The sequence below is a fragment of the Silene latifolia genome, chromosome X (genome assembly GCF_048544455.1).
Source record: "Silene latifolia isolate original U9 population chromosome X, ASM4854445v1, whole genome shotgun sequence".
Lineage (NCBI taxonomy): Eukaryota > Viridiplantae > Streptophyta > Magnoliopsida > Caryophyllales > Caryophyllaceae > Silene > Silene latifolia.
Genome location: NC_133537.1, coordinates 290,096,201 through 290,121,078, shown reverse-complemented (window position 1 = coordinate 290,121,078; position 24,878 = coordinate 290,096,201). Strand labels below are relative to the sequence as shown.

The following is a 24,878-nucleotide window of genomic DNA, read 5'->3' as shown; positions in this document are numbered from 1 at the left end:
AACAAGTTTAGGGACTTGCTCGGGTTGGCAAGAGATGATGTGGACCGTCTTGTGACTTCTAAAGGAGTGCGAATGTTGGATTTCATCGATCAATTCATCAATAGGGTAGATCCCACTATCTCTTATGTTGCGAGGCGAAGGGCATTCGGGTTTTGCCTATTACATGTATATGTCCTTCAAGGGCATGTTGATGAGGATTTGAGGGGCGACCCTCGTTATTTGAGCTTGATTGAGCAAATGGAGCTGCGCAGGAGCCCAGCTTGCCTATGTTTAGGAGAGATCCTGTTGGGGTTAGATAACAGGAAAGCCAATCATGAGCTTCCTTATCTAGGGAGTCCCATTATTTTGCAGGTAAAAGAATTTTCTCTTTTTCTTTTTCTTTTTTTTTTTTTTTTTAATACCTGCTTTTGGTAGGTCTGGCTTATGGAGCGTCTTCGATTGATCGAGCTCCCGATTAATGTTCATGCTTATCATGCTCGCTCAATTGCAATGAGGACCAGGCTCTACATGGTGGACTTCACTCGAGTCTGCAACTACTGGGAAAACAAATTGAAGAGTGAATATGGCCCCTTGATTAGATGGATCGTACCATGGTGGCATCTTAAATCTATCACTGGAGTATCATCCTTGGACCCTACCCGGTCCGTGCGTATCCCTAGCTTGGAGTTTATGATATGCATCTTCCAAGAGAGGTTGATGAGGCAGGTTGGGTTGAAGCAGATGATCCCGAAGCATGACACTGTCCCGCAGACTGTCGTGGCGCTTACTACTGAGAGTCGAAGAGAATGGGCCATCAAATGGGCTCAAAGGAACATATGGTTCTTGAACTCTTCTGTTAGTGCTCTATGGGTGTCGGATTCCTATCTGCGGTGGAGGAAAACTACTACTCCAGAGGAGCGCGGGAGACTGAGGAAACGTGAACTTGTTGACTACAAGGTTCGTGATGTAGAAAAGGAGAAAGAGAAGCATCTGACCGAGGGAGAGAAAGAAGTCGGGTTTCGAGTTGTTCATCCTTCGAAGAAACCGAAGACTTCTCCTGCCATCGAGATGGTGGTTGACAAGAATGGCAAGGCTAGACCACGAGAGAGACCATTGGTGATTAGGTCGGAAGTGGCGCAAGAGCGTCCGACTCGAGGTCGAGACAAGAAGTGTGATAAAAATGACAAAGGCAAAGGTAAAATGGAAGAATAGCCTAAGTCTTTATTATTATTTATTATTATTATTGTAATAAGAAGGTGGGGTTTTTAGAATCCTAGCCTATTTTTATTTTTAAATCCTTTATTATGTAGCGTATTATTATGAAAATAAAAGAGGTTGATTGGTTATGAAACCGTTATGATTTTCTATGATTATTCTTGTCGAATTCCAAATGCATTCGCAAATGTCCTTCTATTTACATTTAAAATAATTAATGGGTTGTATCCTGTGAAGGATTGCTTACGTATTCATTAAATATTGAAATCAAACCATTGCGCGAAGTTCAAGTAAATGTAAAAGAATAATTGTTCTAAGCAAGAGCCTGTAATGAACTTAGAAAATAAGCATGAGCTTTTACTTACTCCTAAAATGCATTCCAGTTTATTTGATGACATGAGGATGACAAATTGTCAAAATGCAAGAGCAAGATGACATTAGCTTAATTCATCTTGGCCAGGGGCCATTTATTTCGTGCCGCAAGAGCGACACGTGAGGCTACGCGAGGCGCGTTTTTTTTTTTTGCTCCTATTCTAGGCATAGTAACGTTTCAGTTGGTCGAGGTTTGTCGGGTTGGCAAATTCATTCCCATCTAGGTCTGTGATTCTAACTGCACCCCCTGGAAGTATGGACCTGACTAGAAATGGCCCGGCCCAATCGGGTTTGAATTTTCCTCTTGGATCGACAGGTAAAAGAGCTCTAATTGATTTGAGGACCAAGTCTCCTTCTTTTATATTCCTTGGCTTAACCCTTTTGTTGAAAGCTCATTTTATACGTGCTTGGTATGTTTGAACATTATGTAATGCACGTAACCTTCGTTCATCCAGGAGGATGAGTTCTTCATATCTATCCTTCTTCCACTCAGCTTCTGGGATTTGACTTTCGAGTAAAATACGCAAGGATGGTACTTCTAGCTCGACTGGTTGTACAGCTTCCATGCCGTAGGTCAAATAGAAAGGGGTGGCCCCAGTGGGCGTCCTAACAGATGTACGGTATCCCCATAAAGCGAAGGGTATCTTGCTTGGCCAATCTCTATAGTTGTCAATCATTTTCTTGAGAATCGTGACAACGTTTTTATTTGCCACCTCTATCGCGCCATTGGTTTGTGGTCTATATGGGGAGGAGTGGTGATGCTTAATTTTGTACTTGGCTATCAATTGTTCAGTCTCAGCTTGGAAATATGATCCATTGTCACTGATGATCTCATGTGGGCAACCATATCGACAGATAATGCTGGTTTTTATGAACTTTGCCACGTTCTTGGCTGTAAGACTGGTGTAGGAAGCCGCTTCTACCCACTTAGTGAAGTAATCGATTGCTACTAGGATGAAACAGTGACCTCCCGTTCCGGCTGGAGTGATCTTGCCAATGATGTCAATTCCCCAAGCAGAAAATGGCCAGGAAGATGTCATGGTGTAAAGCAATGAAAGAGGGGCATGTTGTACATTCCCGAAGATTTGGCAATTATGGCAATGTCTTACATATTTGATGCAATCGGATTCCATCGTGGTCCAATAATACCCCAAACGTGTGATTTTCTTTGCCATGATGGGTCCACTCATGTGAGGGCCACATTCTCCATCATGGACTTCTTCCATCACTTTTTGTGCCTGTGAATGATCAAGACAGTGTAGGATTATACCAAGAGGTGTTCTTTTGTATAATTCTCCTTGTATGAGAACGTATTGGGAAGCTAGTAAGCAGATAGCGCGTTGTCCCCTTTTGTCCATTTTTTGTGGATAGGGGCCATTGAGTTTGAAGTTTAAGATCGCTTGGAACCAAGGTTCCTCTGTGATTTCCTCCTCATCGGTGATTTGGTGCACATAAGCTGGCTTTGATCGTCGTTCGATGCATAAAGGCATTTCTACCATGCTATCCGGCATATTAATCAAAGATGCAAGTTTTGCAAGAGCATCTTCAAATTGATTCTCCTCTCGAGGTAGGTGTAGGTAGGTTACTTGATCGAAGAATTGGGCAACTTGGTATATTCTGGCTTGATAAGGCGCTAAGCTTTCACTTCGGATTCTCCAAGATCCCGTAATTTGGTTGATGATCAAAGATGAATCCCCATGCACTCAAAGATTCTTGATGCCTAAACCTACTGCTGCTTACAATCCAATTAGACAAGCCTCGTATTCTGTAGCGTTATTTGTCACCTCGAAGTCGAGTTTGACAGAGATTGGTGTATGCTCGCCTTCAGGAGAAATGAGCAACACTCCTATTCCAAATCCTCTTAAGTTCGATGCTCCATCAAAATAGAGGTCCCAGGAGTCTACATCCGTTTGGAGTATATCCTCATCCGGAAACGACCAAGTGTCTATCGTTTGTGTATCATTAATGGAATTTTCTGCGAAGAATTCGGCAACGGCGCGCCCCTTTATAACTTTCAAAGGTACATACTTGAGATCGAACTCTGAGAGCATCAAAGTCCATCTTGCTAAACGTCCATTGAGAACGGGTTTCTCGAAGAGGTATTTGACAGGATCCATTTTGGAGAATATTTTGACTGAGTAGCTAAGCATGTAATGGCGTAGCTTCTTCGTTGCCCACACAAGAGCGAGGCATATCTTCTCGAGTGGCGTGTATGTGCACTCGTACTCTAAGAACTTCTTACTAAGGTAGTAGATAGCTCTTTCTTCTTTTCCTACGGTTTGAGCTAGCATGGCGCCCATGGTCGTTTCAATTACCGTGAGATATAAACCAAGAGGTTGATCTCGTTGAGGTGGCATGAGCACTGGTGGTTTGGCTAGTATTTCCTTGATTCGGTCGAAAGCCTTCTGACAGTCATCATCCCACATGGTGTGATCTGTTTTCTTCAACTTCTTGAAGATAGGTTCGCAGATCATGGTGAGTTTCGATATGAATCGACTTATGTATTGCACCTTGCCTAGGAATCCTCTAACTTCTTTCTCCGTTTGAGGTTGCGGCATTTCAATTAGAGCTTTGATCTTAGAAGGGTCTATTTCTATTCCTCGTTGGCTAACGACGTATCCCAGGAGTTTGCGAGATATTACTCCGAATGAGCATTTTTTAGGATTGAGTCTCATGTTGTACTTCCGTAGCCTTGAGAAGAACTTGCGAAGGTTCGCGATGTGCCCCTCTCTTTCCTTGGACTTGACAATCATGTCATCTACGTATACCTCAACTTCTTTATGCATCATGTCATGTAAGAGCGTAGTTGCGGTGCGTTGGTATGTAGCTCCGGCGTTGATTAACCCAAACGGCATAACCGTGTAGCAATAGGTTCCCCATTGAGTGACGAAGGCGGTCTTATGCATATCTTCTATGGCCATCTTGATCTGGTTATATCCTGCGTATCCATCCATGAAGGATAGTAACGTGTGATCTGCTGTATTATCCACCAATATGTCGATATGGGGTAGAGGAAAGTAATCCTTAGGACTTGCTTTGTTTAATTCTCCAAAGTCAACACAAACACGGATTCTCCCATCCTTTTTGGGTACGGGTACTATGTTAGCTACCCAGTCTGAGTACTCGGAAACTTTGATGAACGCGGCTTTGAATTGTTTATCGACTTCTTCTTTTATCTTGAGAGCCCATTATGTCCTCATTCGACGAAGCTTCTGTTTCACGGGTTTGAAACCTGGTTTGATTGGGATTCTATGCTCTGTGATGTCCCTGTCGATCCCTGGCATGTCTTTGTAGGACCAGGCAAAAACGTCTTTGAACTCGTGCAGGAGGTTTATGAAATTGGCCATTTTGGTAGGGCTCAAGGTCGTCCCTATCATAAGTTCTTGGGGTTCTAGTTCAGTTCCTACGTTGATGGGTTCAGTATTTTCTATCACTGGTCCCCCTTCCCCCTCTTGTAGTATTTCTGTGGCTATGTAGGGAGGTATTTCGATTGAGTCTGGGTCTGGGTCATCCTCATTATCATCGTAAACAGAATTGCATTCAAGATAACACGAAGAGTAGCAGAACCTGATTTATTCATATTAAAATTTGAGAAAAGTTGAAACAAAGAAGCCATCTGATCTGTAGTCAGTGGCGATAAAGGGACAGCCGTTGGGACATTTCCCGAACTACTGTTACTACTTGACACTAAGCTAGGAGAAACAAGGGGAGTGGGAATGACGACAGGAGGAGACTCTCTAGGAGCTTCTCTAGACTCCGACTCTGACTCTGACTCGAATTCATCGTCTTCTGGTTCTCCTTTGAACATCTCTCCTTTCTCAGTGGTGAGCTTGAAGAGTCTTCCTTGATTGTTTGTCCACTTGATCGATTTTCTCCATCCTTTCTGCTGATTGGTGTTAGTTTCTGTGATTAACACGGTAGGGTTGAAGTGATCATCTTGAAGTATCATGGTAATGATCTCATCCTGCGCGGCTCTAACAAATCGGTCTTCTCCAAATAGTAGACTCACAGCTTGTTCGTGTAAGCAAGGTGCTTGACGAGTCTTGACGGTAGGAACCGTTTCTGGAGGAATGAAGTAGCAATCGTGAAAGATCTCGATTCCGGCTAGCTTCCTTTCGAGATAGTGCCAAGGCTCGGGAAATCCGTGAAAGATATCTTGACTTCCTTCCCTAACGAAGTATCCATTTAGGGTAGGGAGGTAGGGTCGTATTTGCATTCCCACATTCTTACGGTTTTGAACTTGAGCGAGCATCTCGAGAACTTCCTCTTTAGTGGGTTTGTATCCTAGTCCAAGGGGTATTCTTTGTGAGTTACCCTCTTTGTAGGGTGCAAAGGTGTTTCTTCGGATAGGATTCAAAGGCATTTCCGGGAAGTATCCCTGGGATTTGAGTATGTGGTTGACCACTAAATTAGAGTAGGGATTGAAGTACAAAGGTGCCAACTCGCTTTCTATGACGCATATGCTATGGAAGCCCCCAAGTTCATGTACTGGATCCGCAAGGACTTGATTACTTGACTTCTTTTCGATTATTGCCTTGATGGGTGACGAAGTGATCGTCACCACCTTACCATTTAATGGGATTTTGATTTTCTGGTGGAGGGTGGATGTTACTGCTTTGGAAGCGTGAATCCAGGGTCTTCCCAGAAGTATGTTAAAGGATGCCTCAATGTCCACTATTTGGAAGTTAACCTTTCGCTCAATTAGCCTTGTGGCTATGGTTAGGTTAACAAGTCCTACTACCTTTCGTCGTGTACCATCATATGCGCGAACACCTTGGTTGGTAGGGGTCCAATCTGACTCTTTCATGCCCAATTTGTATGCCGTTTTCAAGGGTATGACATTGACTGCGGAGCCATCATCTACCAAAGTCATTGGCACATTCTTCTTTAGGCAAATGACAGTGATATAAAGAGCTAAGTTATGACTAGCACCAAAGGGTGGCAAATCTTCATCCGAGAAAGTAATAGGATTACTTAGCTTTGGTGATTCTTGGAAGACCAAGTTGACCACGTCGTCGGGTGTGGAGTTATGTGCCACATTTAGGTTGGCCAAGGCTTGCAGTAAAGCTTGGCGATGTGGGAATGAGCTTGCCACTAGTTGCCAGACTAAAAGATCAGCCTTTGTCTTATGTAGTTGCTTTAGCAAATGGTCAGTAGAGCCATCTTCATTATCATTTGGTGTGACCACATTGGTTGGACCGTTTGCTATGGGGTCGTTTTGAGAAGTGTTTTGGTATGGGCGTCCCGAACGAGTAAGGTGGTCTACATCTTGATCTTCACAATTTTGGTCTATTTGCTCACTGATTTTGACTAGGTAGTGTTCAGTGAGATACTCATCTTCATCATCATCGGCCCATATCCCATTGATGGCAGCAAGTTACCTCATTCTCATGATTTCAGCCTTCAATTGGATAATTTGGTTGACTAGTTCATCGACCATGGCTACTACTTCTTGTATTGTAGTGTTTTGAGGGAAGACTAGTGGTGCACGTTCTTTAGGTGTGGCGTTGGGATCATGTAGGGTTGCCACTGCATTCTCTATTTCCATGACTTGCCTATTCATACTTTTTGCCCATGCAATGAAATCGGTAATGGTTGGAGAAATTGTAGAGTAGTTCCCTTCATTCTCTATTGCATGAATTTCATCTTCGACTGGAGAAATGAGGTGTGAACAATCTATGGTAGATTCTTCACTTGTAATCACTAGAATTCCAAGAGGATTCTGAGTGTTGTTAGGCTTACCTCCAGGCGGTATTGGTAGGCGACCGTCTTCAATCATATCTTGGAGTACATTTTTCAGTTTGTAGCATTTTTCTGTATCATGTCTCTTGCCTCTATGGTATTCGCAGTAAGAATTCTCATCCCAGAACTTGGATTTCTTTTCTGGTTCGGGTGTAGGGCCTATGGGTTGAAGTTTACCCAGTTTCATCAACCTTTTCAGAGCGTTGGTGAAACCTTCTTTGTCATTTTGGGTAAGAACCTCTAAAGTGCGCATGTTGACTTGGATTTCAGCATTATCCGCGTATTGTTTGGCAAACTCAATTGCGGCATCATCCCAGGTAGCGATCTTCTTATGTTCTAGAGAATAGAACCATTGTTTTGGGATGGTGTCAAGAGATGAAGGAAAGATCCTTAGGAACATCTCGGGTTTAATGCCTTTGATAGACATGTAATCCTTGAAAGCACGGATATGGTTCAAAGGGTTTTCATGCCCCTTGAATTTAGGGATATCTGTCATGTTGAAGTTGGTTGGCAACTTGGAACTCACGGCTTCATATTTGCGATTATTTTCCCTATAAATGTCATCCCCTTTGAGATACATCAATTGTTCTTCCAAGTATTGGAGTCGTTTCTCAGCTGTAGTCATACCTATGGGAGGGTTTTCGTCCCCGAAGTTATTCACAAATTCATCAGACACTTCACTCTCTCGAGGAGGCATCCTTGTTTCCACGGCATATATTCGGCCCTCGATTGTGTCAAGGCGATCATACACTTGGTCTTGAGTGACTTGGAGACGAGCTAGCGCAGCTAGGATTTGATCATAACCATTCTGGAGTTGGTTGAAGTTCACGTCGCTTGTTTCAGGCATCTTGGAAACTGGATAAGAGACCGACGATGAATTAAAACACGATCGACCATTCTAGCACACTTACTTAAAAAGAAATGTTTTGACTTGTGAAGTGGGAGTGTGCCACTTGTGTCAAGTGAGTTTTGAGGAAATGACGAAGTTTGAAAATGTTGGTCCTAGTCAACTTTAGTGTAGTTGTAAGAGTGGACTCGAAGTGAGGTTTTGAAATGGGTTTTAAGGCCCGAATTTTGACTCGACAATTGGACAGAGTTTCGAGTGGTTTTGCGCTAATGTTAGGCCTAAGTTTCGAAATTTTTACATTTTAAAAAAGGATTTTGATTTTACAAAAAACCGTCATGGTTTTGTTTAGAAATGGTGATCATATATGGCACAAACATTATACAAGCATAATAACCGGATGATGAGTGCATTTAGAAGGGTTTTCGTTTAAAGGGTGGGTTGTCATACCGAACAATCAAACCCGAGGTCTGTGGAGAGGCTCGTACCAAACAAGAGTAAGACCGATTCCTAGTTCATTTCCTCAAGTAGTGAAAGTCCTTGATACAAACAAGAGTAAGTACCATGGTATGGATGACGTCAATCGCTATCCATCCTTAGGCCCAAATAAGAAATAGGACCGCTTAGACGGGACGATTGGTTGAATGGGTTGGGTTGGGCCTAGGAAGGCCGAATGAAACGATCTAGGAAGACCGAGTTATGAAAACCGACAATTATCTTGTACAAACTATTCCCTAACCTTGTTCAAGTTTAACCCTTTTTGGCTACATGTAAGTGTATTATCCCCAGCGGAGTCGCCCAACTGTGGACGCGGGCCCACGGGGGAGAAAAGCGAAGCAAGCTTTTCACTCTTTGGTTTATTTGTATTTGTGGAGTCGCCACCAATTTATTGTGGAAAATTGGAAACCGTTCGAATACCTCGTGTCATGTCAAGACACAAAGTAATGATATGAGCACTAAGCACTCGTTACCCTTAGCATTCTATGTCTAGAATGACTCTCGTGGATGTCAATGAACACGGATGTTCACAGAGATCTGGAGTAAGGGGTGAGGGTACGTATTAGGAAGCTCTTTTGATCGAACACCTAATCCCGCCCGCCTCGATAGCGGACTCTACTAATGATTAGGGAAGTTATTTATGCTTGATATGTTGTCGATTATATGCATGCAATGCAACATCCAACGTTTTAATCCTAGCATGTGAGAATTAATACTAAGTCGGTTAACACGTAAATTAGTATACAATGATGTCGAGGTAGGAATTTAGGTTGATTACATGTGAAGGCATAATACAATAAAAGAAATACAATAAAAATACGATAAAGGAAAATTACAATAATTACATCGGATTAAATGATTCATGTCGAAAATACATTTAAAATGGATGTTTTAGAAAAGAAAGAATAAATAAATTAACGAACAGAAATTAGGGGTGATAATACGAATAATAGTTAATTAATACGTAAACTAATAACTAGGTCAAAGCAGAAACGGGAGTTCTGGGACAGAAATCTACCGGGAACAGGCGCAGCAGAGCTGCGTCCCTTGGAAGAGGCGCAGCAGTCACTGCATCTGTTCCTGGGTTGAGTTCTGGTTGTGAAGCCGGAACCGCAAATCGTTAGTGTTAATTGGTGAATTTAATGATTGATTATGAATAATTGACTCGGATGAAAGTGATTAACATTTTATTTACATGTGAATGAGGTCATAAAAACGATGAAACATGGATGAAACTAGTTAAAACGAATATTTACAAGATTAAAGGATTATTAATTACAAATTAACAAACTAAACAAATTAATTATATTAAACAGATAATTAATGACGAATTAATGATGGTGACGGATGAATAACATATAAAAATTTATCAAAGATGAATTCCAGAGATTCAATATGGGTAAATCGAATCTCTAAAACCCGAATTGATTTTAATGACGAAAACCCGCAAATATGGATTATAAGGGATTTAAGACGGGAATTTTAATAATTAATTAAATATAAATTATTAATAATTTACAGGTCAAAATTATCGTATTCAAATTGTTATGTTAACGAAACAATGAACAATTGAAAGTAAAAGCAAAACAATCGAATTATTAAAAGACGAAGGAAGAAGAAAGGAAGCAGGAACTACGGCAGCCTCACGAAGAGGCGCAGTAGGTACTGCGTCCCTTCGGAGAGGCGCAGCAGTTGCTGCGTCCTTTCTCGACGTTTGTCTCCTGATTATCCGTAAAAAGGGGTTTGAAATAAGGTTTTACAAATCGGTTTTAAGCATATTTTCGACGTAAATCTTACAATTGTAATTACAAAAATAAATAACAATAATAAAAAGAAGGATTTACACCCTCAGACTTACATGTTTGACGAAACGAGATGAACTAAGTTAACGTTTAGTGATGTTCGACTCGAATGTACGACGAAAGTGCCCTCTAGGAGGAAAACGAATAAGATTGATTAAGGCTGATTGATGTGGAGTTGGTCAAATTGGTCGGTCTTGCAAAACAAGGCTGGTACTCAGAAGGATCCGAGCTTACGTGGTCGAAAGTTCAAGCACGTAGACGCCAAATAGTAAGAACGTGGTCTAGAATGCAATGGGAGAAGAGAAGGGCGGACACTCGCGTGAGAAATATGTGAGACCGAAGGTCTCTATTTATACTAATCACACGGAGGAAATAGGGTTTTCGGAGAAATTTTGGATGTGAATCTCGAAAAGGTACGGAAAATACGCAGAAAAGGACTGAGGAAGAGGCGCAACAGTTGCTGCGTCCCTTGGAAGAGGCGCAGCACCTGCTGCGTCCTTTCCTCGGTGGTTTCCTCCTGCGGAAGAAAGATTTCCGCGTTTCTATTATGGAATAACGGATTAATCTCGTTTCCTTAATATTTTGTGTGAATATTAAGGGAGATATTTTACCAAAGATTAAAAGATTGGAAAATATGGAATAGAAATATACGGAACATTCCAAAACATTCTGACTCGGTTTTAGAAAATGAAGACGGTTTTTTGACCCGGACTCCAAATGTACTCTAATTACTGTCAAAGCGACCGTATTGGCACGTAGATGACAATTAAGAGGTAGACACAAGTGTTTGAGCGACCACTTGGCGATAAACTTACGAACTGTCACAAATCGTTTCGTATACCAAACATGCGGCCCAGTCATACCGGGTGGTTTGCGGGAGGTGCAGAAAAGAGGTATCTATACAATCCTATCAAATTTTGGCGCCATTGCCGGGGAGCACAGTTTTGTTTGCTAATTAGTTGTTGAATTTTTATCTTATTTTATTTTGTCTCGGGGAACACTTGTTCCTTGGGATATTCTCACGGTTTCTTTATATTTTTAGTGCCTATTTTATAGGTAATAAAGTTTGGCCTTTCATAATGAATGACGGATTCGGCCCACGACTCAAAGATGAGCCTTTTCATGACTATCTTGCTCGGTTCTACTATTTTTGTGATGGTCTCATCTCCCTTGGATATGTTCTTGATGGGGATTACTTGGGTCATTTCGTGCTTAATAGCATGGATTTTGAGACCCGAGAAATGGCTCTAAACTTGAGTAATGGGGGTGTCTACTACATGATAGGACCGGAACTTTGAAATTTATTAGATTTCATGGCTAGCCAAAGTCAATTATGGGAGGTAGCACGCCAATACAATGTATTACATATCCAAGAGGAGCTCAAAGTGCTTCATGCTCGTTTGGAACAACTTTCTCAAAAGGAAGCCAACCAATGTGAGCTTATGCTCTCCCAACCTCCCAATGTGAGTCTTTTCCCTATAACAATTTTGAATTATTGGATGACGATGACGATAGACCGACTTTCTTGTTTGAAATTCCCCCTATTGTCATTCCAATTAACCATTTCGTGGAGGAGGTAGTTGACACACGTGCCATGGATGATGTTGGGGCCGATTATCATGAAAAGGATAAGGTTTTACCCGAGTCATTTGAAACCTTTGAAACTCCTTTCACATGGGATGTAATTGACCCATTCGAAGTTGATGGAGGACTTAGTGATGCTAATTTAGAGGGTAAGTGGGATGAATCCCCCATTTTTGATGAGTCCTACCACTTAGAGTTTTCATACTACCAATTTGAGACCATTCATGATTATAATATTTTCACTAACGGTTTATTTTATGGTCTTAAGCATGATGCTCCATATCTTGCTGACGAGTGAAGTACTTCAGTGGTTCTATTTGAAATCTCTCATGGGCATTTTGATAAAATTTATCCTTTTTTGCCTTTGGTCTTTCATGCTTATATCTTATCAATTGCTTACATATGCTTGTGTATTGCTCATGCGCAGGAATATGATCAACTTCTAAGGGTGTTGACATGCTTTTTAGAGGGCTATGGATATTCATTTCGGAAATTTTATTTTATTTACGCTTTTTAAGATAATTTATAGTTTTTGGGACATTGGAATTTCCATTTGGTTTTGATGTAATAGTTAGGACAATAAGACATTTAGCTTGCTTTAGTTTATAGCAGCTTGTCATTTGCAGGTACTTTGCTACTTGAATTGGACTACTCCGTTTTCAAGCTAGCTTGGGAGAGGCTTCTACACTTTAGGACGCTATCTTTTCTTCCTTTATTTTCGCATGTGTCATCTCATCTCCCCTTGTTGGGTGTTCTTCTTTATTTTACACATTGAGGACGATGTGTTGTTCAAGCTTTGAGGAGGGATTTAGTGTGTCTTGTTATTTAATTGCTTTCATATATTTTAAAAATCCAAAAAAATTGAAAAATTGAAAAAAATTCATAAAAAGTGTTTGTTGTGTCCACCCTTTTGTCTTATGCATAATGTCATTCCTCCTTGCATTTCCCATATTGTAGCTTTTTAAAGCTAATGAATCAAGCTTTATTGATGGATAATTGCATTCATGGGGATGTCTTGACATAGTAGGTGGAAGATGAAATTTGAACCAAATAGGCTTGATCTTGACTTTTGGCAAGCCACAAGATGGTAAGGTAGAGCCTCCTTGGACCGGTTCATCTATTTCCGGTCTCACTTAGGTGAGTGTAGGTCTCCTTATGGTGTGTCTTATATCAATAAAGCACAAGTATGGTTTTTATTTCATATTTTATGAGCATTACTTTCATTATATGCTTGCATTTGAAGCCATTCACATACACCTTGTTGCCCATTTCTAGCCCCTCCTTACACATGTTTACATCTTATCTAGCTACATTATACTTGCCTACCTTGTTAAGCTAGTTGCTATATCATTGGTGTTAGGGTGCTCATTTGGGATATGTTTAATTTTTTGTCTTTGTGAGCTTGGTTATGCCGGATTTGCTATTTTTTGGAATTGGTTAATGAAAAAAGAGGTGGAAAAGGAGTTGTGAAAAAAGAAAAGAAAAAAATGATGAAAGAAAGAAAGAAAGAAAAAATGTGAAAAAAAAGAATGAAAAAGAAGAAAAAAGAAGCATGAATTGTATTAAGAAAAAGAAGAAGAAGTGGAATTAAGAAAAATTCTCATGTTCTATTATCATCTTTTGGAGAATTTTCTTATGGTTTGCATTGAAATATTGGGTTTAGTTTTGGGATTGAGCATCCTTTCATTTGGTTGTTGCTAGCTTACTTAGCTCCACATAACCATAATTCATATGTTCCCCTTTCTTACCCATTACAAAATTGGCTTCTTTTACATGCTTGCATTTTGATTGTTTTTTTACTTGTGATTTGAAATGACTACCATATTAGATTGCGGACACACTCTCATGAGTCGAGGATAGGTGAGTGCTACTTACACAACAATCCTTTCACATATAAATGAGTAACAATTGAATCGTGAGAGTCTAAAGTCAAAAAGATCATGCAAGGGCCGAAAAGTTCATGTGAAGTCTTTGTGCTACGCCGTCATGTAAATCTCATCCATGTTGTTGCATTTTCCCTATGCCCATGTTGTTTCGGGATTTGATTCATTGTGCTCTAAAGTTACTTGACGGGAATTGAATTTGGAAGGGATGATTTTTACTCGTACCCTTGTCCTTATCATACATTGTATTGTGTGCTTGCATGAGGACAAGCAAGGATTTAGCTTGGGGGAATTTGATAAGTCTATTTTATATACATTTTAACCCCTTATATTAGCTCTATTTTACATGTCATTTGCACTAATGTTAGTGTTTGTGAGCTAATTCCGTGTTCTAGTTGTGTTTGCATGTTTTCATTGTGTTTTGTAGGAAGTTAAGCTTTTAGTAGCTTTTTCCCGTCAAAGTAGCAAGCACATGAGTTCACGAGGCTAAAAAGACTAAGCACGACCTAAGAAGGGTATTATGGTAATTTCCAAGCCCGAGTAAGAAGTATGAAGCTTGGGCTGATATGCAAAATGATCATACAAAATAAAGCTCAAAAGAGAAGTCCAAGTTCATGTGGAGAATGCTAAGGTTAGGATCCCATTTGAAGCATTCAACCGGAGAATTTAGGAGCATTAACACATAAAATTGGATAACATTACCCCTTAAAGCAAGAATTGAAGAGAATTAACCGAAATCACCACGACCCCGATCGGGGTGGGGTGTCCCCGATCGGGGCTGCATTTCCTTGAATTGTTTACGTTACACCCCCTTATTCCTATGTAAGGGGGTTGATCCGACACTTCTTACACACCTTCTACACCACTTTTATACTCTCATTTCAGTTCTTAGTTTAGGTAGCTAGATTAGATTTCCCTTAAAGCATTTCTTTATTGTAATTTCCTTTAAACATTTCAAGTTCATTTGCAATTTCCATTTCAAGTATTTTTTCTTCTATACTCAAGTTCTATTTCCATTATAAAGGTAATCTCATTTCTTGTACGACTTCTTATTCCTTTGCCATTTCCATTTACTAATTATGATCATTTTATCATTTGTCATGAGTCTAATTTATATTATGCAAGAGTAGTTAAAATTGTCTAGGGAATAAGAGAAATCATGCAAAAATAGTTCTTGCAATTGTTGAATTAGGATGTTATAATATCGTTTCATTGTTTCTTTTACATCTTTGCTTTGTATTGTTAGTCTTTGATAAATCATCACTATCTTAGATTAAATTTGTTAATTCACTTTTATAAATTGAGAGGCACAAAATTGAATTAGACTAAACATGTGTTAGTAGAACGATCTAGTCATAACGAGAGTTCTCTAGGACCCGATCTATGGTTGACAATAAGGCCGAGAGGTGGTTGTCTTTAAGCCTAAACATTTAACGATATTATTAACTCCTATATTGAATTTGAGCATTCACATAATTTGCATGTGTGACCCGACCTCCCTAGACTCTTCCTTTATTGTTATTGTTTACAAACCCAATCATATAATCATTTGATAACGGACCTAGATAGAATTCACCCCATCACAACTTATATAGCAACTCCCGTCTCCTTGTGTTCGACCCCTATTACTACATTCATTTGTGTCTAGGAAAATTTATCTTTGATTAGGTTGCAACAATCCTATCAATTTGTGAGTCGGTTGGTGTATCATGTTGGTATTTGAGGGATGGTGATTTATAACATGTTGGGATTAACTTCATAAATTAGTCATAAGCTTGTGTTGTTCTTCATTTGTCACATGTGGTCATGGTTTCATATGTCGAAGGTCTTTGATGGTAGTACTTGGTTGTTGAGAAGACGTAAGACGGTTGGGAAACCCTCTTACGCTTGAGTAGCCTCTTGAAGCTTCCCACTCCAAGAGGAATGTGCACATTAATGGCTTAAGTACGGAGGGACTCGTGTGGTTGAGACACGACGTCTGGCAGGGGATCCGGTTGGATTCTGGACCCGGTACATCTGGGCGTGCCCCGGTACCTATGCGGTGAGTTATGGTGTCATGGGCGTGTCCCTGGCACCGGTGGTTATGGGTACGTCTGGGCGTGTCCTGGTACCGGCGTGATGATAGTATATTCGTGTCTCATTCATATATTTGCCATGTTGCATATTTACTTATCATGCCGTGTTATATTAATTTATTGAAACAGACGTGTTGTGTGTCTGTGTAATTGTCACCTATTTCCGGGGTGGCCTATGTCGATCCATATGATATTTCCGATCATATGGGGAGCAGGTTTTGTACAGGTTAGCTTTGGTAGCACGTGGGAGACGGGACGAGCCTTGATGACATCCGAGTCGAGCATAGTTGGCTAGAATAGTGTAGTGGTCACGAGTTGTATTATTATACTTATTCTTTTATGGTTATGTAATCCACTAAACACTTTATTTATTATATTAATAGTTTCTTAATTGCAACTTCGGTTTCACCGCCTCGGGAAACCGAGATGGTAACACCTCCCAATTACCATGGTCGGGTAAGAAGGGGTTGTTACACCAATGGACAAACGGAAAGGACAATACAAACTCTAGAAGACATGTTGAGAGCTTGCGTTATGGGCTTTGGAGGCACTTGGGAAGAGAAGCTAGATTAATCAAGTTTTCATATAACAATAGTTACCACGCAAGCATCGGCATGTCACCTTTTGCAGCTCTATATGAAAGGAAGTGTAGGAGTCCCGTGTGTTGGGATGACGGTGCTGAGGTGGTAGTACTAGGACCACAAATGATCCAAGACACCATTGAATAAGTTAACATGATCCGACAAAGGATGAGAGCCGTACAAGACCGACAAAAGAGCTATGCGGATCTACATCACCGAGACATTTCCTTTGAGGTGGGTGAAAAAGTGTTGTTAAAAGTATCACCTATTATGGGAGTTATAAGAATTGGCAAGAAGGGCAAGCTACGCCAAAAGTACATAGGTCCCTACGAAATCTTGGATAGACTGGGAGAGGTGGCGTATCGGTTGGCTCTACCACTGATACTTGAGAGGGTGCACAATGTTTTCCATGTAAAACAACTACAGAAGTACGTGAGCGACCCGACTCATGTACTAGAGGTGGAGCATATTGAGTTGGATGATGCGTTATCATATGTCGAGACTCCTAAGGAAATACTTGATTGTAAAATAAGAAAGACAAGGAACAGAGAAATCGTGCTAGTGAAGGTCCTTTGGTCAAATCACAAGGTGGAGGAAGCAATATGGGAGACCGAGGAAAGCATAAAAGAAAGCTATCCTAATCTCTTTGAACAGGTATGAGTCCGGTAACGAGGTCGTAACCTTCTTTTTAGGAGGGTTGAGCATCGCATGCAATTAAGAGTCTTTTGGCCTAGTGAGTCTTTCATTTCCTCTTATGGTTGGGGATTAGGTCACTAGTTGCCATCTTTGTCGTTTGAGTACCATATGTCGGGGGAAAACCCTTAGGGGTAAGTTTCGTTGTGGAGAGTTGGGCGAGAGGAGAAGTACGATGAATGAGTGTGAACTTCGGGGACGAAGTTCTTTTTAAGGAGGGAAGATTGTAATACCCCTCCCTTCTAAGTGATACACTCGACCAAGCGTGAGGGAACACTCGATCGAGTGCCCTACAGCTCGATCGAGTAGGCTGACCAAGTGAGCTGATCAATCCGAGACTGAGGTAATCACACTTGGTCGAGTGAGGTGTACACTCGACCGAGTGCGATCCACTCGATCGAGTGCCCTGGCCACTCGAACGAGTGAACCGGGTTCAGCCCAGTTTTTCTACGCGGGCCTATAATTCCGTGTTAGGCTTGATATATAAGACCTATGAACGGTATTTCCTTCATTTCTAAACCCTAAAAACATCTCTCTAAACCTCTCCCACTTCTCTCTACAATCCTTCATCCTCAAATCTTAGATCTACACTTTGTTTAGAGGAATCTTAGAAAAGTATTTACATATTCTTGTTCCTCATTACTTGGTGAGTAACCTCATGCTTTTACTTTTGTCTTTCCCATACCTTCATTTAAGACACCCAAACCTTACATTTTCGGAGTTTTGGTAATTGGGTAGGTTTATGGGTAATTAATGCTACTTAATATCATTTAATGATAGTAGTAATTAATCCAACTATAATTTATTATATTGGGTTATTTCATAACAATAATCCATCCTATTGGTGGTATGCAATAATCACTCCATCCTATCAATAATCTCAATTAAATCCAACCTAAGCACCATACTTTCTAATAACGAACCAACTGATATTTTTTTATGTTTATGTGTATTAAATAAACTAAGTACTTGATTCATCACTTGAAAATATTACACATAAACATCACATATACCAGCTAGGTTGTCCAAAAACTATCAAATATTCCAACATAAACTTAAAAACATATCAGTTGGTTCGTTATTAGTAGGTATGGTGCTTAGGTTAGATTTAATTGGGATTATTGATAGGATGGAGTGATTATTGAAGACCACCAATAGGATGGATTATTGTTATGAAATAACCCTATTATATTAGTACATGTTATAATAGATTATACCCCCACAAACTGTAGGTGGAGACTTCATAGAGGAGGAGTTTTGATTTCCTTGCTTGTTCTTGCTTGCTTTTGTGGAGACTTTGCTAGAGGTAGAATTTTCCTTCTCTGTTTCAATCTTATAGTTGCTTGCATGTGTTTTGATGGATGTTACAATTATTGGTGCTAATCATAATTAAGGTATGATTGAGGTTACTTAATTGTTCATTATAATTGTGAGGATAATTATGGTGGTTATGTGTTGTTGAATTTGGTGAAGTTGAAGGTGATGGAGTGGTGTTGACTTAGCAAGGAGATGTTGTGGGACATCGACCTTGCGCCTTGAGATCGCTCCTTGGAGGTACCTACCCCCAAGGAGGATGTGCACATTAATGGTCCGGGTTAATGGGTTCGTGTTGCAATGAGAACTGAGTATTCCGTGTTGCGATGTGGTTACCTCGAGTTGCGATCCAGCGGGGTGATGACGGTGTTGCGATGCCATCATCGAGTGTGTGGATGGCGGAGTGACTGATAGAGTCGTGTAGGCAAGCCTTGACATATGATGGATTATATAGTGGATTGTTGAGTGATGATTTTCTATTTGGGCTTTGATGTAATCAATTGTAATGTTGAAACTGACCTTTTATGTTTTCCAAAACTGTGGTGAACTACATGATATTTCCGGTCATGTGGGGAGCAGGTGTTTGACAAGTGTGCTTAGTTGTTATGATGCATGAAGGCTTGGGGGCGCGTTTCACCTAGCGAGTCTCACTTTTTATTTATGTTAGTTTAAGACTTTGAATACTTTGGTTGTGAATTTGTATTGGGCCTTAAGGCAACACTTTGGTTTGTACAGCTTAATTATGACACTTAACTATACCGCTTTACCTATAAACTTATTTATGCAATGAATGTGTTACATTTACCTTGTATTGTTCCCATTTCCTTGGGCAACCAAGACATGTAACGTTCCCAAGTGTTGGGAAGTCCTAGTAAAGGCTTCCCGGTGTTTGAGGGTGTTACACACCGACTATCAGTGACTCCTCCCGAGTTATCTCATACGTCATCCTACTTACCGCCTTTGGCACAGTACCTTCATACTCGCGACTGCTCTATCAACAATCATCACTAATCGTATTCTAATGATAACACTAGTAAATCTAAAGCATGCATACAATATAAAAGTCAAAGAGCGGGATTATTGTACCTCATACCAACACGTATTAACCACTTTCAAAACATTAAACATACCTAAATTCACTCATCCAACTTCCACATCTCATCATACATCACATAAAAGATTATAACATGTAAAAAGTCTATCAACAATCATAACACACATGTAATCGCATAACATGTCTCATATCGTCCACCCGTACTTGTAACTACCCACATAGTGACCAATCGAGACAATAGGATCTAGTTTTGAGATGAGGATGCCTACCCATCCAAAGCCGACCTCCTATTGTACTCATGTCATGTTCATTTTATTAGACTCTTTTAGGTTAATTTTAGTTCATTGGTTTAGGTTCCAAAATTGTCGCTCTGATACCACTTTGTAACACCCCTTTCTTACCCCGCCAAGGTAATCGGAGGATGTTACCGTCTCGGTTTCCCGAGGCAGTGAAATCAGAATTATAATTAAGAAACATTATATATAAATGACAAGTTTAGTGAATTACATGACTAACAAATGAATAACAAATGTAAATTATACCATATACAACTCGACTACAATCTATGTCATCCAACTATGCAACTCGACTCCAAGTCCAAAGCACGGCCCGAACCCCGATCGCGTCAACAAGCAAAATATGTACTCAAACTGCTCCCCATATGATCGAAAATATGATCATATGTACCAACACGGGCCACACCGAAAATAGGTGACAATTACATACAACCAAAATACATCAGTTTCGATAAATAAAGATATAAGACATTAGACGATATGTAAATATGCAACATGGCAATAACATACACCAGATACGATTATGGAATCACCAAACCGGTACCGGGACATACCCAGACGTACCCACGACCCGGTGACGGCACCGCAGCACCGCCCACCAAACAGCCGGACCTCGGTCCGTAATAAGGTATCTGGGACACACCCGTGTTACCAGGCCCGGAAGCTAACCGGATCCCCTGCTAGACGTCGTGCCTCAACCACACGCGTCCCTCCATACTCAAGTCAATAATGTGCACATCCCTCTTGGAGTGGGAAGATCCAAGAGGCGACCCAAGTACATCTCCTCAACAACCAAGTATCAGCACCAACCTCCGACATACACAATAACCACAATAGGTAATAAGCAATATTTCATGCCAAGTACATGAATCATCATAAGACACGTTCCCAAATATTCTATGAACATCAAATCCTCCATTATCTCGACTCATAGAGTTGCCATAACTCAATATCATGTTATAATGCATTTCCGACACTACATGAGATTCACAACCATCCTCAAATACTCTCATTTGATGCAATATTACTCATGCTAAGTAAAAAAATGACAAAAGACACATTAGCAAGTATACACATTATCAAAACCGAGTAGGACAAACCTACCTTTTAGCCATCTCCATAAGCTACTCGAATCCGACACGATTCCATCTCATGAAACCGTCACATCCTATACAAGTCACACAATACTATCACAATACATCCTACACTATTATACAATAAAACCCCTTATTATTACCCATATTACACATAATAATTACTAATTAATTACCCATAACAAAAAAAAACTCAAAAAGTTAGGGTTCATACTAATTGAAAAAAGATAGATCTCAACTTATAAGGTGGAAGGAAGGGAGGGTAAGGTGAGCAATCTTCTAATCCAAGCTGAATCCCATAGGAAGGTGTTTAAGAGGATTTTAGAGAGAAGAGGGAGAATTTGGAGTGATAAGGAAGAAGGATAAAATGATTTAGGATAAGATCCCGAAATAGACTTTATCGCATACTATTCAGCTGCACTCGGTCGAGTGCCGAGTTCACTCGGCTGAGTGCCACTCACTCGATCGATTACTCGACGTACTCGGTCGAGTGCCAGCCACTCGATCAACTGAACGCTCTACTCGGTCTACTGCAGTCTCACTAGGTCTAGTCTAGGTCCTACTTGGTCTAGTGTGTTGTTATACTTTACTCCCAAGTAGTCTCTCATCAAGTCCGATGGCCCTCTCATGCACCTCGAGGTTCTTGTACAGGTCCCACAATATCCAGGTATTATAGGCAGTCAACCCGTATCTCATAGGCATCTGTTTGAAGAATGTATTTATACTAAGACATGTTGCAAATAACTTAATGATTGGATAGAAGTTGAAGTAAAAAGTCTGCAAAGTGGGGTGATGATATTGAAAAATAGAAGGCAGTCATTACTGATCAGAATGCAACAGAGTGTTGTCATTGTGGGACTGTATTATCATATCTGGATGGCACGTAATATCTACAGAATCAATAGCTACATAATAAGACCTCAAAAATTGCTTGAAGAAGTCAGGAGTAAAATCAAATTGCGATTACATGTTGTGTTTGATGGGCAGTTGAAGCAACGAGATTTGGAATAATGTATCTAGCATAAGTTGATGTAATCTAGTGTTTTATTTTTCGTATGGCTATGTTGTAGTAAGTGTTAGGTAGTATGTCAACTGGTTGTGTTGGTGCTTGACTTTACATGATTAATACAATTCTAACATTTCCACACAAAAAAAATATTTTCTAACAAGTAATTTCTTGCAAGTCGAGCTAGAGGTTGATATTTTACCGTCATTGAAATGCTGAAGAAGACAAATAAATATAGCAAACGCGCGCGATTAGCTAACAAAAAAAGCTTCCGCATTTTTATAAGTTCTTAATTGTTTATTTATTTTAGATTTTCACACTTTATATTACGTTAAGTTGTTATTTCAATTAGGATGAAATCATAATTCTATTAATAACTTATTTGCTTCCGTTGTAGGAGAAAATCGGCTTGAAGAAATCTGAGCTTCCAAGTCAATGAGTGAAGAAAATTAATGATAATGAAATGTACTTGAAGCTTTTAGGGGATATGATAGGAAGGGGAGGTTATATGGCATTATTAGATTAGCAGTAAAACACTTAATTCGAACGACTTTGATTCTCGACTAGTAGCGGCTTGCGGACTAATACCTTAGGCCTGGTTAGTAGGGTGGTAGTCGAGAATGATCAGCGTAAACAAGTGGCCACAGAGCATTCTCAAAAGCTTTTGGTGATGGACGAGTACCTGAGCCAGCAATTTAGGATGAATTTTACCCCAAATTATAACCATGGATGTCAAAATCAAAGTTAAAAAAACTTAATGGTGACAGTGGAGACAATGCATCTACCCCTTGCATCCCTTAAAACCATGTACTTGATCAAGTTATGTTTTTAATTGAGCTATTTAGCTATACTACTAAGTTTGTACCCTTAAAACCATGTACTTGATCAAGTTATGTTTTTAATTGAACTATTTAGCTAAACTACTAAGTTTGTGTGTTTAATTGAACTTTTAAGTTGTATATTGAAACTCATGTAGACTTTAAATTTGAGATATATACGAAATCTCTTTATTCAATGCAGTTGTTGTGTGTCGTTGTCGATTGTGGCTATATGTTGTTGTGGATACCTTTCGTTGTTTGCAGGCAAGGACGAAGTTAAGACAAAATTATGATCGAAGCCGACTTGATCTATTTCGTCGAAAACTACACTCATTTATCATAGACCTCGCACCATTATTAACATTGTTGATATTTGTTACTCCCTACTTCCCAATTATTTGACAATATTTTATACGAGTATTATTTTCGAGACGTATTTTATTAAGATAAATAAATGATTATAACGACTGAGTTTTGGTTTTAGATTATTATATTAAACACACAATTAAATACTTAATTAATTATACGAGTACATTGTTTTCTTCAAAAACCCGTATTTTATAAAGTATTTTAACAATAGTTTATGTGAAGGAAAAATTTAGAAATAAGTAAACCTCCTACAAGATGGTTAAACAATAGTTTATTTAAAATGAGACGACAAAATAGTAAAAAAATTTATTATACAGAAACCACTCAATGAACTCTTCTAGGTTTGGACACGTATCCCCAACGAGTACTACACTCTTGCGTTACACACTACTTCGTAAAATTTACCACTATGTGAAGCACATACGAATTGCTTTTTAACTACTTGTTTCCTAACTATTCTTCTAGAACCCGCAGGTCATGGCCCATTTGGGATGGGCATAGCTCTGTCTTTATTTTCAGGTGTTTTTATTAAATTAAATTAGTTTGACATTTTGAGGAGCTGCAAATAAGTTGGTTTTTATGCCGATCCTGCAATATCCGTAGCAAATATTGACTATTTTAAATAAGTCAAACAAGCAATCCGTCGCCATTTTGTCGCAAAATTCCGTAGCAAAGTATTTGCGACGAAAAGCCGGAACTTAAAGCAAAACTATCATATTTGCAACGAAAATGTTCGTCGCTTACTCACTTGTTTTCCGAAGTGAACTAGTGATATTATGAATTTCTATGTTTTAAAGACATTCCTTGAGGTGCATGCTCTATTTTCGATTTATATAGTATTAAAAAATATTTTTTTAACAACTAAATGAGGAAAGTATTAAAATATTAAATACATTAGATTAGACTAGGGGTAACTAATCGAGTCCGAGCTTGGCCTTCCTCGCCTTGTGCTCATGAAACAAAACTCGAGTTTGAGGTCTTGAGCTTACCCGAACTTGAGCTTAGTTCGAGCCCATATATAATTGTTAATTTATTATTGTTTTTTTATCCTTTCAATATTTTCAATAAAATAATTCCGGGGTTATATATAAAGTTATTGGGCAAATCAATGAAAATATTTGATATTGATATTGTTATATAAAGATATAATCATGATAAATATTTTTACAAAATAAGACCAAGATATTATCTTATCACACATGTTCTTGTCGCACGCGAGCTTTTCGAGCCGATCCAATGTTAGCTCGGCTTGAATCGTTAAGTTGTCGAGCTTTGGATAAGCATTGAGCGAGGAGAACTCAAACTGCTTGCGAGCTCTCTCGTCTCATTATCACCCCTAGATTAGAGTATTAGACTATTAATTTCCAAATGCCCAATAAACTTAATAAGAAAAATATTAGACAATTCGTCAAAAACAAAAGGAAACAAAATATGCTCCATATGAGACAAATCATAATATTAATCGGGATTTTTACGTACTGAATGTCCCAGACAATCCATCAAGATTAAATGCATGGAGGATTAGATTAGATGATTTACTCCCAAATGTATCCAAAAACATTATTAGAACAAATTACACAATTAGACAATCCTACAAAAAAGGAAAAGAAAAATAAAGTACTACGTATAAGACAAAATCGTAATTTTTATCATGATTTT

The 24,878-nt window shown here is 39.5% G+C and overlaps 1 protein-coding gene across 1 annotated transcript; it reads left to right on the top strand.

The window, feature by feature from the left end:
* The first annotated feature begins 16,728 nt into the window (after positions 1-16,728).
* LOC141620292 (uncharacterized) lies at positions 16,729-22,471 on the top strand. The gene is made up of 2 exons (XM_074437205.1): positions 16,729-17,229; positions 22,430-22,471. Exons 1-2 carry the CDS (start codon positions 16,729-16,731, stop codon positions 22,469-22,471), a joined length of 543 nt encoding a protein of 180 aa, XP_074293306.1.
* The last annotated feature ends 2,407 nt before the right edge of the window (positions 22,472-24,878 follow it).